Source organism: Rhinatrema bivittatum, chromosome 1 (assembly GCF_901001135.1).
Source record: "Rhinatrema bivittatum chromosome 1, aRhiBiv1.1, whole genome shotgun sequence".
In the NCBI taxonomy this organism is placed as follows: Eukaryota; Metazoa; Chordata; class Amphibia; order Gymnophiona; family Rhinatrematidae; genus Rhinatrema; species Rhinatrema bivittatum.
Genome location: NC_042615.1, coordinates 333,241,699 through 333,259,496, shown reverse-complemented (window position 1 = coordinate 333,259,496; position 17,798 = coordinate 333,241,699). Strand labels below are relative to the sequence as shown.

The window sequence follows — 17,798 nt, the reverse complement described above, 5'->3', positions numbered from 1 at the left end:
GCCTATTCCTGGGCCGGACCCAGGCCAGATGCTGCAACCCAGCCCAGAGACTAGGGCCCAATGCTGGGGCCTCAGCCTGGACCCAAGCCCGATGCTGGAGCCTCAGCCCAGGGTCAGGCCCAGGCCTTGGAGCCCAGGCCTCATAGCCTATTCTTCTTCCTCTTCTTTAGTCGGCACTTGCAAGCCAAATGGCGCCATCTGCTGGGGTGAATGCAGTGGAGTTAATTAAATGGCCTCCAGGTTGGGTCGTGGCATCGGGTTTGGGTCTGGGCCAAGACTGTGGCTTTGGGACACGGCCTCTGGGACAGGATTAGGCATTGGTCCTAGGTCCGGGCCAAGGCCCTGGCATCTGGATCCATTCTCCCGGCCAGGTTTCAATATAGGGCCTGGGTCCAGGCCCTGGCCTAGGCTGAGGCTTCGGTGTCAGGACACGGCCTCCGGGTCGGGCCAAATCCTTGGATCCCCACTGGTCTGGGTAAGTGGGGGCCGGGAGGAGGGGGATCTGGCCTTGGCGCCGGCATGTTTTTGGGCGGGCGAGCTGGAGGCCCTTGGAAGCCTCATTTTCATTTTTTGACCATTTTTTTTTAATTGTTAAATTTAGTTTTTTCTAACAAATGAAAATGAATCTAACAATCCATGATCCGAGCACATGTTATAAAATCTGGGCCAGAGCGTGCGAGGGGGGAGATTTGGCCAGATTACGTGCGGTGATGAGATCAGGACTCTGCCAGTTCCCTCCCCCCTACCTCCCCTCCTTCCCTCTTCCCCTCTCCTCCTCGACCCCTTTGAAGAGATATCTTTATTTCTGAACTTATGCCAGGGCTTGAGCTGGTGGAAGTTGCGCGTGCCGGCAGGCGATCCCCCGGGGTTACATGCGAGGAATGGCCTCTTGTAAAATGTGCACAGCGCAAGCGTAACCTCCGTTTTTTACGTGTGGGGGGTTAAAAATCAGGACTTAAGGGAATAAGGATTTGGCTATTTTGTTGCAATTAGAGAGTCACAGAGGAGAAAAGGAAGATTTTGTTTCCTTCTGAAAACTGACTAGAAAGTGCATGGGCTAAAAGTACCTGCGTACATTAACTCACTGAAGGCAAGGAAGCGCTGTGTCAACTGTACCGCACCATTTCACTTGGCTTTGTGTCCAGAAGAATTGCATTGTAAATGTCTCACTGTCTCCAGTTTCATAAAAATGCATGTGCAGACTTTTTAAAGTATGGCTTTAACAAATGATTACTTCATTACTGATTAAAGAAGACAAAAACATGTAATATTACACAGTATCAAAAAAAGAATGAAGAAAAAGCTGACCTGTGGGATCTGCCAAAGTTGCTGATATGGATTCAGGACATTGCCAAATGGGGAAAATGTCTGGAAAATAAATGAAAACAAAGCAAAATGTCTAAGTCTACCCTAATAAATGAAAGGAACACAGAAGCGAAGCCAGGAACTTTTGTGTGCTTTGGTCAGCTGGTTTAGTCATTTGTACTGTTGCTACAGGAATTTGGTATTGACAAGGAAAAACAGTTGTTCCATCGTTTTATACTAGAAAGGGAGGGTTAGTAGGAGAAATCTTGCAATAATGATTAATCCAGCTAAATTATTGTTGTTTTCTTTTACCATTCAATGGCCAAAATTAAATTTCCTCACAACTGCAACGCACAAAAATCTCACTCCTTGTTCTAGTTTTCCCATGCCTTGTGCTACATTTCTGATGGATCATTTTGACAAACAATGCAATGTTTACAGAGTGATGAGATGGAGACAGAAGAATGGCCAACCTACTTTTCAAGACCTTCACACTCTTTAGCTGCAATACAAGCAATGAATCATTTTACATAGAGTTAAAGGAATATGTATAAACATCAGGCATAGATAGAGAGAGCATTATGGCTATTAAGAGCTTGAGTCACCCCCACATGGGACTTACCAAAATGTATGGCCAAAGGTTATTCACCATCTTAAGTGAATACAGATATTTGTATCCTAAGAGCAGCCAAATTTAGGCACCTATTTTCAGATGAACTTAGAATCCTAATACATCAATATTCAAAAGAGTTTGACTTTTCTGCCCTGACAAGTGGCTACATTTTAACTGGGTAAAATTTAGCATTCTGGGTACATGGCTTATGTTTATATGGCAAGTGCTGAGTATTAGCGCTAGCTGGATAAGTCTGGTTGGAAAATTTTCTTTCTGAAAGTTGGCTGGAAGATAAACGCCCCCATAAAAATGAATAGCCAAGCAGCAGCTGAACCCCCTCCCATCCCCCAATATGATTAAAGAATGCTGTACATCCAAGTGGACGGATTCCCGCCTCCAAGCCCTCCCGTGGCCCTTCCCTAATATGATTTAACATTGTATTGAAGTGAGCAAGACTGATTCCCCCGCATGTACTTTATGAATTTTTTTACCTAAAATCTTCACACGCACACCCCCAAATCCACAAATCTGTCCCTATAGCAGAGCAATAGCAGGTGATGCTGTTACCTTCTCCTGATCTGCTGAAAAGTAAATGCTGATAGCCCTGACAGCTATTGGAACATAGTATTGTTTTATTCACTGCACTTGGGCAAGGATTGGTTCCTTTACAGACAGTTGTCAGTGAAGGGACAAATGACTACTCATATCTGAATTCTGAATGGGATGGGGTAGGGAGGGCAGAGGTTTTCATTAATTTTGTTAAAGGTACAAGTTGAGTTTAATCATTTGATTATCTACTATTTGTCAAACTTTAGGGGTAGATTTTAAAAGGCTGTGTGTGGACATACATGTGCACGCTCTACCTGGTGCGCACACATGTACACCCGAATTTTTATAACTTGTGCGCGCAAGTTATAAAATCCAGGTTCGGTGCGTGCAAGGTGCACAATTGTGCACCTTGCACGCAATGAGCCGTGCTGCCTTCCTAGGTTCCCTCCCAGGAGGCTCCGAAATCAGAGCGGCCTGGAAGGGAACTTCCATTTCCCCTAACCTAACCTTCCCACCCCTTCCCCTAACCTTTCCCCCCCAGCCCTACTCTAAACCACCCCTGACCTTTGTTTTACCTTTTGTGCCTGCTTCCGGGCAAGCGCAAGTTGCGTGCGCCGGCCGACTGCCGGCACGTGATCCTTAGCACAGCAGCAAATATGGCCGCTGTGCCAGGAGCCTGACCCCGGACCGCCCATGCCCCACCCCTCCCCGCCCCTTTTTGCAAGCCCTGGGACTCACATACGTCCCAGGGCTTTACGCTCGTCGTCGGGCCTTTTTAAAATAGGCCCGGCGCACGTAAGGCCAGTTAAGCGTGTAAATCCAGCCCTTAGTGTGGATTAGAAAATAAAAAGTAAGTAAAATACTCATAATACAAGGATTAAAACCTAGCATAAATATATAAAAATACGACAAAATCACATAACAGATAACACTTAAACATTATTACAACCCAAAAATGGTTTCCGAAAAGAAGAGCAAAAAAAAAAAATTCCTTAATAAAACTCAGATATTATAAAATAAAACAAAAAAACTAAGGGGATCATTTACTATGCTGTGGAAAAAATAATATGGGAGCTTCCCCATGATATTTTTTCCCATGGAAACATTCAATGTGAAAAGATATTGTAGGGAAGGTGTGACAAAAATCATGCCATTGTGGCCCCCTTCACCCGGGACTGTCAGCTTAGTATAGGGCCATGCCAGTCCTAAATAAGAACATAAGAACATTCCATACTGGGTCAGACCAAGGGTCCATCAAGCCCAGCATCCTGTTTCCAACAGTGGCCAATCCAAGCCGTAAGAACCTGGCAAGTACCCAAAAACTAAGTCTATTCCATGTTACTGTTGCTAGTAATAGCAGTGGCTATTTTCTAAGTCAACTTAATTAATAGCAGGTAATGGACTTCTCCTTCAAGAACTTATCTAATCCTTTTTTAAACACAGCTATACTAACTGCACAAACCATATCCTCTTGCAACAAATTCCTGAGTTTAATTGTGCATTGAATGAAAAAGAACTTTCTCCGATTAGTTTTAAATGTGCCACATGCTAACTTCATGGAGTGCCCCCTAGTCTTTCTATTATCTGAATGAGTAAATAACCGATTCACTTCTACCCGTTCTAGACCTCTCATGATTTTAAACACCTCTATCATATCCCCCCTCAGCCGTCTCTTCTCCAAGCTGAAAAGTCCTAACCTCTTTAGTCTTTCCTCATAGCGGAGCTGTTCCAATCCCCTTATCATTTTGGTTGCCCTTCTCTGTACCTTCTCTATCGCAATTATATCTTTTTTGAGATATGGCGACCAGAAATGTACACAGTATTCAAGGTGCGGTCTCACCATGGATTGATACAGAGGCATTATGACATTTTCTGTTTTATTCACCATTCCCTTTCTAATAATTCCCAACATTCTGTTTGCTTTTTTGACTGCCGCAGCACACTGAACCGAAGATTTCAATGTGTTATCCAGTATGACGCCTAGATCTCTTTCTTGGGTGGTAGCTCCTAATATGGAACCTAACACTGTGTAACTATAGCATGGGTTATTTTTCCCTATATGCAACACCTTGCACTTATCCACATTAAATTTTATCTGCCATTTTGATGCCCAATTTTCCAGTCTCACAAGGTCTTCCTGCAATTTATCACAATCTGCTTGTGAACGCTCCCCCAGGGATCTTGAGAGATTCCCCACTCACCCCTACCACCTCTAGAGGTGGCCAATGAGTAAAAAATAGTAGATAAAACTAAATGTATAAGTCACATGGCAATGCCCTGCCCCCTACCCTTACCACCTCCTTTTTCCAAAAAAGGAACTCCCTGATTCAAAATAAAGGCCCCCTGCACCACTTATCTACCCTAGCCCCCACCCCTTTTAGGTATACCTGGTAGTTGTGGTACCCCGGTAGCCCCTGGACAACCCCCTAGGCTCTGGGTCAGCCGCCACCATGTTTCAAAATGATACTGGTTGGCCTTTGCCCAATCACGTGATCAGCTGGATTGGAATCTAGGAGGTGCTAAGGACCCTACTAGACTATGAGGGTACCACTATATTACCAGGGAGGACCTTTTTAGGAAAAGGGAAGTTTGGGTAGGGGGTCAGGGCATCACCCCATGACATAAATTTATTTTTTATCTACCTTTTTTAAACTTGTGGACCACTTCTAGAAACAGCCGTCTGCCCTGACTTCTGCTTGATCCTGACCTTGTCTCCAGCCGCCTGCCCTGACTTCTGCTTGGACTTGGCCTTGTCTTCAGCTATCTGCCTGACTAGCTGTCTGGACTTAATTTTGTCTCCAACCGCATTGCCTCTGCTTCTGTCTGTCTGGACTTTGGATCCTGTCTCAACCTTTTGGGACCCTTCGTCTCCGTTGCTTCCTGGCATCCTGCCTCTGGACAGTCTTTCCAGGATCAACCACGTGGAGGTCCACCTAAGTCCAGCCGGCTCCGGTACCCAAGGGCCTCAACCTGCGGGGAATGAGGGTTGGTATTTGCAAAGCTCCAGTTGGCCTCCGCTTCCTGCTTGGCCTCGCCTCCCGACGGTGGGGACCCGTGGGGGTTCACCCACGGGTGGTGCCAACACCACCTCGAGCCAAGGGTCCACCTCCTCAACAGGCCCTGCCCCTTTTCTGGATGCACATACATGAATTTACACACATTCTTCCCTGCTATTTAAAATTAACGTAACTCACACATATGTGGCCATTTTTGCACATGCAAGGCTTTTAAAATCTACCTCTAAAGTTTTGACTCCCTAACTAAATTTCACATAATTGTTCTCTCTGAGTTCTTCAGGAAGGTTATTACACAAAGAGGGGCCTGGTAGCTAAATGATGTTTTTTGAGTGAGTTCTAACCTGATCAAATTTGGGGTAGGAAAAGAAAGTAGGCTCATCTGTGAAAAACAAAGAGTCTGCACAGGCTTATATGGAACAAGAAGATCTGCCAGGTATTTAGGAACATCTCTATATATGCAATGATAAGCGAGTCAGTACCTTGAACCTGAAATGAAAAGTAATGGAAAATCAATGTAACTGCCAGAATACATTTCTTTACATAGAACAACAATCTTGCGGCCTTTGCTCTGCATTATTTGAAACTGCTTGAAAGAGGTAAAAATAATATGCTGATAGAGTGCATTACGATAATTGAACCTGGTCAAGATTAGATCATGAACTGTCTCAAAATCCCCTCTATTCAGGAAAGCCTGAAGCTGACCAACCATCCACAGATTAAAAACGACAGATTAGATCATAGCCAAAACTTGATTAAGCCTGAGCTCCAAACTGGTGACTATATCCTTGAAGACAATATCAACCCTAGCAATACAGGAAAGAAACCTCAGCTGCCAGTTGGATATACTGATGCCTCAGATTTAAGGGAATTCAGCTTGAGCCTGTGTGAATCCTATCAGAATCCAGCCGCTTATTCATATTACTGAAATAATTGGATTGTAATGGATCAAGAAAGGTAAGTTGTATATCGTCAGTAAAAAAAAAAAAAGTTAACACTAACCTCATGATTTTAAATGAAAGTAGCCAAGGGGGTAATGTACAGAGTGAACAGAATCAGACCCACTACAGAACCCTAGGCCACACTGAAATTTAAAAATTTTGAAGCAAAAGGACAGAGTTCCAGGTTACTTGAAAAGTACATCTATTAAGAAATCACCAATGAATAAAGAACAAGTGGTCTACCAAATCAAAAGTCTTACTCTCATCAAGGAAAATAGCACATGATCCCTCCCACCATCAACCTCAAATCTGATTTCATTAGGCAAAGCCAAAATGGCAGATTCGGTGCTACAGACAGACCAAAAACCAGACTGGTGTGGAAGGCATTAGTTTTGCTATGGAAATCTTGAACCTGGAGATAGACTGTCTTCACAATCTTTTGGAGTTGGGTGGGGGATCAGTGCCAATTGCTATGGCACAATTTTAAATTACAGTATATTGGGAGATGAAGGGGGGAGTCTGGCTTGCCCGCACTACAAAATGTTGCATATATCGGGGGGCTGGAGCTAGGTAGTCCACCTGCCTAACATTTTAGAATCATATTGGGGGATGGGGGGGGGGGGCGGGGGGAACTGGTTGTCGCTTGACTGCTAGTTTTTTTTTCTTCTAAATATCTATTAAGCAAGTGAGCTGCAAAGTTACCTGAATAACTTTATCCGGGTAACTTTAGCAAAGCATATTTGGCGGCTCTTTTACCCAGATAAGTGTTGTTTAATTTTGGGTAAAATTATTTGGGTAACTTTATCTGGATAGCGTCTCTGCTAATTGTCTTACTGACTATTACGTTTTCAGCTGAAAATTCACCTACATTTAGGAGCCTAATGCTTACAGCATAAATCTTGGCCTGCTATTCAATTGTCTAGATTTAGGAACCTAAGAACCTGATTCACTAAGGGGTAGATCTTAAAAAAATACGTGATCGCGTACTTTTGTTCGCGCACCAGGCGCAAACAAAAGTACGCTGGATTTTATAAGATACGCGCGTAGCCGCACGTATCTTATAAAATCCGGGGTCGGCACGCGCAAGGGGGTGCACATTTGTGCAACCTGCGTGCGCCGAGCCCAGCGCGCTGCCTGTTCCCTCCGAGGCCGCTCCGATTTCGGAGCAGCCTCGGAGGGAACTTTCCTTCGCCCTCCCCCCCCCTTCCACTCCCTTCCCCTACCTAACCCCCCCCCCCCGGCCCTATCTAAACCCCCCCCCCCTACCTTTGTCAGCAAAGTTACGCCTGCTTTCAGCAGGCGTAACTTTGCATGCACCGGCCGGCTGCCCCGCTCCATGTTCCAGTCCCGGGGGCTGGTCTGGAGGCCTCGACCACGCCCCCGGGCCGGCACCACGCCCCCGACATGCCCCCTCCCCGCCCCTTTTCCAAAGCCCAGGGACTTACGCGCGCCGGCGGCCTATGCAAAATAGGCGCGCAGGCCTTTTAAAATCTGCCCCTAAGAGTTTTTCCCATAGATACAAAATGGGAGAAAAGCCTTAATGAATCTGTCCCTAAATTAGGTGCCTAGTTCTAAAATGAGTGCTAAGCTCTTAATTTTTTTCTTCCCCTAATTTCATCCCTGTAGCCATCCACTTTTTGGAGTCTTAAATTTCCTGTCCAAAAAGGTGCAACACTGGCTGCTCAGATGTCAAAGGCTACTTTACTCTCACTAAGAAGATTCAGTGCTCAACTTTTTCCATAGCTCACTAGAGTATTATTCAATTCAATTCAATTCAACTTAATTATAAACTGCCATTTGGAAATTCAATGTGTTGTAAAAATAGTACAACATCAGCATAAAACAATGTTATAATATATAATAAAAATACCAGAGACAGAGGAAACACAGTAGAAAAACATAAAAACACTATGGGGCGGATTTTAAAAGCCCTGCTCGCGTAAATCCGCCCGGAATTACGCGAGCAGGGCCTTGCGTGTCGGCCCGCCTATTTTCCATAGGCCTGCCGGCGTGCGCAGAGCCCCGGGACTCGCGTAAGTCCCGTGGTTTTTCGAGGGGGGCGTGTAGGGGGCGGGGCCGATCGGCGCGGCGTTTTGGGGGCGGGATGCGGCGTTTCGGGGGTGGGCCCAGGGCGTGGTTTCGAGCCAGGGCGGTCCGGGGGCGTGGCCGCGCCCTCCGGAACTGACCCCGGATCGCGTCTCCGTGCGCCAGCAGCCCGCTGGCGCGCGTGGATTTACGTCTCCCTCCAAGAGGCGTAAATCCAGGGATAAAGGTAGGGGGGGGGGTTTAGATAGGGCCGGGGGGGGGTGGGTTAGGTAGAGGAAGGGAGGGGAAGGTGAGGGGAGGGCGAAAGGGAGTTCCCTCCGAGGCTGCTCCGATTTCGGAGCGGCCTTGGAGGGAACAGTGACAGGCTGCGTGGCTCGGCGCTCGCCGGCTGCCCAAAATCGGCAGCCTTGCACGCGCCGATCCAGGATTTTAGCAGATACGCGCGGCTACGTGCATATCTACTAAAATCCAGTGTACTTTTGTTTGCGCCTGGTGTGCCAACAAAATCAAAAACCGAATAAAATTACCTTACACAGTTAATAAATATATGAGAAGTCAATATTCAGCGCCACTTTGCTGGCTGAATGGCGGTGATTCAATTTTCAGCTGTGTTCAATGGCTGCCACTTAGCCGGATAACTATTTATTCGTCTGAATAGTTATTTTTCTAAATGATGGGTGGAAAGGGGTATCCTGGGGATGAGCTAAGTTAGCCGGATAAGTTAGACCTGCTGTTGAAAAGGTCTAAAGTTAGTTGGATAAACTTATCCATCTAACTAAAAGTTACCTGGGTATATTCAGCAACATGGCTATGTTATTCGGATAGGATTAGCTGACTAACTTTTCTAGCCAGTTGTTCTTTGAATATCTACTTCTAAGTGCATAAAAACAAGATTCCATAATACAAGCCAAACAATCTCAAATCTAAACAAAAGTATAACTGATCAATCAAAACCATCTATAATAAATAGCAAACTGTTCAATCCCATAAAAGACAAATTTAATCCTACAGTAGGCAGTTTAGAAAACTAGGAAATAAAAGTCAGGATAACCATCCTACAGAAGAAATCAAGGTTGTTCAATAATTGTGCCTCTTATGACAAACATTTATTTTATTTCAAATTTGTAAACCACTTATCAACATTCCTAAGTGGTTAACAGGATACCATTCATAAAAATAGATAAAACAATCAAAACATAGTCATTTGGATAACAAAGACTAAATCAAACAGACCATACCAATATATAATATATAGAAAATAACACTAATTAAAACATTAAATAACATAGCAAACTAAGCAAATATTAATTAAATACAAACCTAATAAAATGAAAACATAAAAAAATCATAAAAACCAAATAAAACTAATTAAGGAAGACAATTAAAACCTGCTATTAACCTACAGTGTGAGAAATATAGTCATAGGTTAAAGAGTAGTTGGGGAAAAAATGCCTTTACCACGTGTTGGTAATCATCACCGGAGGATATGGGATCATAAGCTGATGGCTTGTTGAAATAAAAATGCTTTTAAAAGCTTCCTGAATGTTAGTACAACATTTTATCCTTTAATGCATTGGGGTGTTCCGCAATGTTGGACAGTAGACATAAAATAAGCATTCTCTTAACTCATTCAGGCAAACAAATTTAAAAGAAGGGATCTTAAGGATCTCATTGGTCTGTAAATTTTCAAGGCTGCATTAAAACACAAATCGAGTGCAATTACAGAGGAAGCTTTCTACCTATCTGATAGCCTCAACTCTGCCAGAGAGGAGGAAACTGAAAAGCCTTGCTGCAGAGTGAAGCATACGGGCAAAAATATAAGGAAAAAAGCATGAATCTAGGTGAGCTGGTCCATATTTCTCCAGAGCTTTTATTTTACATTTTCTCCTGAAAGCAATGCAGCTGATGTAATACTGGGGCCCTTATGATCACAATATTTAATACCCACCAGTATGTGAGCAGCTGCATTTTACATCTGCATTCGCCTAATGGAGTTTTGAGGGATCTCAACCAGAAGTTGAGATCCCTCAAAACTCCATTAGTTGAGATACCTCAAAACGCCTAGATCTCTTTCTTGGGTTGTAGCACCTAATATGGAACCCAACATTGTGTAATTATAGCATGGGTTATTTTTCTCTATATACATCACCTTGCACTTATCCAAATTAAATTTCATCTGCCATTTGGATGCCCAATTTTCCAGTCTGACAAGGTCTTCCTGCAATTTATCACAATCTGCTTGTGATTTAACTACTCTGAACAATTTTGTGTCATCTGCAAATTTGATTATCTCACTCGTCGTATTTCTTTCCAGATCATTTATAAATATATTAAAAAGTAAGGGTCCCAATACAGATCCCTGAGGCACTCCACTGTCCACTCCCTTCCACTGAGAAAATTGTCCATTTAATCCTACTCTCTGTTTCCTATCTTTTAGCCAGTTTGCAATCCATGAAAGGACATTGCCACCTATCCCATGACTTTTTACTTTTCCTAGAAGCCTCTCATGAGGAACTTTGTCAAACGCCTTCTGAAAATCCAAATAAAATTGGACAAACATTTTTTAAATTATTTTTGACAGAATTTTGTTAATAACTTTAAGGGCATTACAACATTTTGAAACTGCAGATGATTGAATAGACCGGAAGATCTTGTCAGCTGATGTGACTTCAGCCTTTAGAAATAACACTATTTCCTGTTTTTTATAGTGTGCAAAATTTTGTTTCCAAAAACGCAGGAGGAAGAAGTAATACTCTCGATATTGGTATTTAGTGTTTCCCTTTTTTCTTTTACTATTGTACTATTTTTGGGAACTCACAGGCTCTTTTTCTGTTATTTATAACTCAGAAGTTAGTCAGCTAAATGAATATTTGGGCACATATCTAATAGGTGGCTAGAATTTAGCCACAAAAGTTAGGGATGTTCCTGGGTTGTAATTGGGAGGAGCTGAGTTAACCAGCTATGTTAACTTGCTAATGCTGATTTTCACAGTTAGCTGGATGATTTAGCCAGTTAAGTCTGGTCGGACCAAAGTTTTCTAGCCAGACTGTATCTAAATATGGACTTCTAGGTACTTTTGGCTGGTGCAACCTCTGCTCTGACTGTCTTTGAGGTTCTTTCTAAATTCCCTTCCCTTACGATACTTGCTGACTCTAGGTCTTGCTGTTGCAACCCGATGCTTTATACAGACCTTATCCAGTCACTTTTAATGATTTCATGCCCCTTGCACTTTTTCTTCAAGTTCCCCTTCCTTTATGGTTCTTACTAACTATTGGTCTCATCCAGTATTTAGTCATTGATGGATTGTATCACAGCAAAAGGAAGGGCTGTTTTATCCAGAGAGCAAATGGGGCACTTGCCCAGGGCTCAAAGCCTGAGATGGGCCCAGCTTGATCCCAAATAAAAAAATTAAAGAAAGAATAAAATGGTAACAAAAATAAAAAAGAAGAGAAGATAAAATAAGATATCTAATCTTCATGCCATATTATCTTCTATAGGTCTTAAGAAGGATCGACTGAGTCCATGATTCGTAAATTACGCAAAACATTTATATGGTGAGAAGTGGGGAAGGGCCCTTCTTAGTGAGGTTTGCCCAGGGCCTCATAGAGGCTTAAAATAGCCCTGGCAAAAGGCAGTGGCAGCAGAGGTGCAGCACCCAAAATGATGAACTTGCTGCTCCAGGATTACTGCTTCTCAGGGAACGGAGGCAGTATTTGCTTTTAAAAGTGTGTATGTTTTATTGTAATCCATAATGGACAAGTTGACTTGGAAAGTGTGGACTATAAATTGTTTAAATAAATAAAAACTGACACAAAAGAAGAATCCATGTCCTAAATTGCCTGAATCACAAGATATTGAACAGCTAGTGGCTGAAGAAAATTTAGGGTTTCTAGTCAGTGGTATTTTAGCCTTCAGTGAGGAGGTGGAGGATGCAGATGATACTGACTGGGCTGAAATTATACTACACTAAAGGGGAAGACCAACTCCAAGGATGAACCACCACCCCTTACCAAATTATGCTGTATGCAAACGCTTCCTCCAGGGATTTTTTTTCTTTTTTATTTTATATTCGGCCTTTCTTGACACTTCAAAGCAGATTATATTCAGGTATTCCTCTGGCTTCTCCCTGCCTAGGTTTTTGTACAAATTTGATTGGTGCTCTTTGTCACTCATTTGGAGCCTTGTGGTTTTTTTGCCACTCTTTTTGCTGCTTTGACCCTCTCTATTGGTGCCTTGGTGTTTTTCCTGCCACTGTTGGTGCTTTATTCCTCCTTCATGGAGTCTTAAGCTGTTAATGTCACTTGGTGCCACATTGCCCTCTTGTGCCACCTTTGGGGGCTTATGCCACTGTTGTTAGTGCTACTTCTCCTGTTTTGGAGCCTTGGGATATTCTGGCCACTCTGGCTGCTGCTTTGCTCTTCTCTCAGAGCCTTGGAGAACCACTATCACTGCTGGTACCATTTTGCCCCATCATGGTTCTTTGGGTTATTTCATGCCACTTTTGGTGCCACATTGACCCAATTTTGGTGTATTGGAGTGCCCTTCACCCTTCTGATTATATGTACCAATAAGTTTCATTAGAAATGATTAGAAAACCCAATTTGGATGCCCAAAATGGGCACATTGCTTCCCCCATTGACTCTAATGAATAACGAATGAATGAATGAATGAATAGAATGAACAAACAACTTTTTTTTTCCATCGAGAACAAACCAAATGAATGATTGTGATCTATTAAATGAATAAATGAAATGAAACAATGTTTGCCTCTGCATATCCCTAATAATATGGTCCTGGGTAGGGATGTGCAATTGTTTTTTGATTAGGAAATTCGTACGATATTCCCTAAATTGTCATGAATTGGGAAACTGATAAAACGATTGCATTTTCCCCGAATTTTCATAAAAAAATTGTTTTTCGGCTTAGCACGCACTAAAAAACCCCCCAAAAAGTAACAAAAACTAACAGTTTTTTGTTAGTGCATGCTAATGGGAGTTAGCGCATACTAACTCCCGTTAGTATGCACTAACAAAAAACTGTTAGTTTTTGTTATTTTCTGTTATTTTTGTTAGTGCACACTAAGCTGAAAAACAAATTTTCATGGAAAAAAAATTGCCAATCCACGGGAATATGAGATTTTCCCGCTGCCACATGAACCCAAAAGCGGAAAAAATCTGGCACCCAATGCACATCTCTAGTCCTGGGTATGAATAGAAAAATTGTGTGGCTGAACTGAATATATAATTTGTTATGTACAAGGTTAAGGGCTTCCTTTGAGGCATGGTATGTATAAGGCTGTATGAGCATGAAAGAGTGTGTGTACTGAGTTTTCCAAAAACATTTCCTTGGATAAAACAGGATTTTACCCACAGAACTGGGCTTTTTAAAAATTTCATGCCTGCTATGTGGGTAAACATGCTCTTATGTCCCATTTGCAAATAAATTTCCTGGGGCTGAGTGGAGCCCTTCCTGGGGGTGGCAGATATGGGAAGGATTTACCCTTTGAAAATCCAAACACATGCACATACAGTTTCCTGAAAAATATCCATGCGCTAAATATTTATTTATTTCTCATACTTGATTCTTCACTTTCCCGGCTAAGACCTCAAGGAGAGTTACAATACAAATGATACATGAAATACAGCAGCGGCAGAAATAAACACATAAATAATCGAATTCAAAGTCCTCTCAATGCTGCAGAAAGCAATTTACAAAGCAGACTACACTGCTCTTGATAACGTCATACATATCCACCACTCCCTACGCACTACAAGAACAACTAGTAAACTACAACTTGTGATTCCATCTCTTCCTCACGCCAAACTCTCTTCCACCAGAAATAGAGCCATTTCCATCATCGGCCCAAAGTTATGGAACTCACTACCTCAGTACCTCGCTGGTCAAGAAAACTCTAAATCTTTTAAAAAAGACCTAAAATCCTGGCTACTAAGCCAATCTCATACTGACAGCTTGGACTATTGATCTCATAACTATCAGTCTTCTGATTGGACAATTTATCCTGCTTCCTAACTACAGATATCTCCTATTATCTATGAACCCTGTTTTTTCAGTATACCTAACTTTTGGTATATCTTGTTTTGTTTGGACTAATTTTATATGTCAGTTCTCAGTCTGTTTAATGTAATTTTTCAAAATTTCAATGTAACAGGTTGTTATAATGTAAACCGGAGTGAAGGCAACTCTGCTATACCTCGGTATATAAAAAACGCTAAATAAATAAAATAAATAAATCAATTTACAATAACTTCATATAAGCGAAAAAAACAAGTAAAGTAATCTATAAGATTCAAACATGAAATCAACTAATAATAGCATCAAATAAAATAAATATTCAAGTGAAAAGACAAAACACCAAGAGGTCAACATCCCTCTTGCTGAATACCTTAGCACTTAAAAATAACAGAGCACCTAAGACCCAAACGAATTCTAAAATAAAAATCAAGAAATCATAAGACGGCCTGAATAACCAAGTATGCCTTCAGATGCTTCCTAAAAGTCAAGAAGAAGAAGAGTTCTCAAAACAGATATCTAAAGGCTCCTCATTCAAGAGAATAAGGCCAATGTCACTGAAAGCCAATTTTGCTTTAGATGGAGGGGGAACAACCAACAAATCCTGCTGAGAAGAATACAAGTTCCTTGGTATATAGGAGGCTAAGAGATCTCTCAGGAACATAGGGCCTTTCCCATTTAAACAATACCAAAAGGATTTAAAATTGAACTAGACAACGAATAAGAAACCAATGCAACTTGGGAAATGAATAGGAAACCAATGCAACTAGGGGGAACACAACCATGTCAGATGCAAACTCGCCTCTTCTTCCTGGCTTACATAATTGCTCACTCCCCCCATCCTTCACCCTCCCTTTCCAAAGTCCTTAATCTGAGCTGTCACACAAGTAGTTCAAAACAAAGATCTTTAATTGGATGGATATGGCTGCAGCATAGATCAAATTTACATAAACAATTCGGCCACTAATCATTCTCAAATCCCCATGCCCTAGCTTGCTGTGTTGCAATTTATAAAGGCTCAACAAGTAACATGCTACTGCAGCATTCAGCCACTGCTGTGTGTGTGGACACCGAATGCTCCTGTATGCACCAGGCCACCAGGCTCACCTAAAGCATAGGGAATGAAAACATACCTAAATGTAAATATTAGTATCTAGTATGAGGATGCAAGAGGCCATAGTGAATGCCATGAGATTGGAATGCATGGTGGAAGACCACAGTTATCAATGTGTTGCTTTCCACTGTTCCACTAAAGCTTGGCCATCTGCATGAGAGACTACACCAGGGATACAAGAACAAACTATACCTGTGGAACTGCAGGAAGATATCCTGAGGTTGGGGGGGGGGGGGGGGGGGGGGGGGGTTCCTTGATCTGTAGGCTTAGCCCCCGTTAGAATCTTAGCAGCCACGTTCTGCAGGAGTTGTAGTTTTCTAAGGCCGTTTTGAGGCAATCCTTAATATGGCAATTTGCAGTAATCAAGCCTACTCATCATTAGCAGGTGTAAGTAGGCTTTGCTTTTCTGCTTTGAAATTTGGTGTTCCTTAGCCAACAAATATGCGCATAACTTAAAATAACCTTATTAGTGTTTTATGTAAACCGGTATGATTTGCATTTTAATGTAAGAATGTCGGTATATAAAAATTATAAATAAATAAATAAATAAATAAATAAATATAACAGACAAGATATGACAGTGAGGTAATATTGAAAAGGAAGAGCATATATAGCAAATGCTTTTAAAAGGGTGAGTACAACAATCTGCAACACAGAAAGCAGTACTGGATCTTTAAAAGTGACTTTTGCCATAAGAAAGTCTTACCTATTTTTAGGGAGAAGAAATTTTTTTTTCATATTTCCATTTTATTACATGTGATAAAGTAAAATTGTGTTTGACTTGCTGAAGCTAAGTTTGCTGATTTTTGCCACGAGAGGAAAATAAAGGTTACAAAATCATTTCCATAGACTACACTGACTGTGGCAAGGACCCTTCCAAAGATATTCCAACCCCAACCAAGCAGAAGTAAATATAGTCAGGTATGAGGGTTGTGAGAGGTGAATGGAGCTCAGGTAAATGTATGGGGGAATAATCCTTTGCGGACTGCTTCATGAGCAGAAGATGCTAATGGAGTAACTTTGGTAGTTCTGCTTTCTGCCTGCCCTGAATATCTTTTCTGGACCATTTCATTTCATTTCTTATTTGTATACCATCTTACCAGAGACAAGCCTGCCCAAGGCAGTGCATGACAGTTAAAACATTTCCATAAATAAAAGCAAAACATAAATATAACTTAATATGGATAAAAATGATGATACATAAGAACTCAACCCATCCATCTCATGCCCCCCCCCCCACTTCACCACGCCCCCACCCCCAGCAGCCAGCTCACTCACTGCACACTGCCATGAACACCCTAACGCTGGCACGGTATCGAGCCTTCCTTCTCTAACCGCCTGGACAATCCCCCTGCCCCCTAGCCCCCTATCACACTAACCAGAGGGAACCATTTCATTTCATGGTGAATGTCTTTTGGAACACCCTGAATATTTCCTGAATATCTACTTTTACAACAGTTGCTATGTGCCAAATCTGTATACATTTCAGATATTCTCACCTCCACAGCCCAAAAACAGCAGGGGTGAATTGAACCCTAAGGGGCAGATTTTCAAAGGGTTACGCGTGTAAGATAACGCGCGTAACCCCCGAAAAGCTGCCCCTGTCTGCCCTTGCGCACGCCGAGCCTATCTTGCATAGGCGCGCGCAAGCCCCGGGACACGCGTATGTCCCGGGGCTTCGAAAAAGGGGCGGGTCCAGGGGGTGTGGTGGCGGTCCAGGGGTGTGGCGGAGGTTCGGGGGCGGTCCCGAGTCCTCCGGCACAACGGCCTGTGCCGGGGATGGCGAGCCAGCACGCGCAAGTTACGCCTGCCTTGGGCAGGCGTAACTTCGTAAACAAAAGGTAGGGGGGGATTTAGTTAGGGCTGGGGGGTGAGCTAGATAGGGGAAGGGAGGGGAAGGTGGGGGGATGGCAAAAAATTCCCTCCAAGGCCGCTCCGAAATCGGAGCGTCCTTGGAGGGAACGGGGAAAGCCATCGGGGCTCCCCTTGGGCTCGGCGTGCACAAGTGTGCACCCCCTTGCATGCACCAACCCCGGATTTTATGACATGTGTGTGGCTGCGCGCGCATGTTATAAAATCGGGTGCAGATTTGTTTGCGCCGGGTTGTGCGAACAAATCTGCGCCCACGCATAAGTTTAAAAATCTGGTCCTAAATGTTTTAGTAGAATATTGTGAATTAAACAAAA

The 17,798-nt window shown here is 42.8% G+C and overlaps 1 protein-coding gene across 1 annotated transcript in view; it reads right to left on the bottom strand.

Moving 5' to 3' along the window:
- The window catches only part of ENAM (enamelin), a 52,517-nt gene that overhangs the window by 12,214 nt on the left and 22,505 nt on the right, over positions 1 to 17,798 (bottom strand). The window contains exon 5 of the mRNA XM_029598197.1: positions 1,309 to 1,368. Coding sequence (XP_029454057.1) covers positions 1,309 to 1,368 — 60 coding nt within the window. The remainder of the gene's footprint in view (positions 1 to 1,308; positions 1,369 to 17,798) is intronic.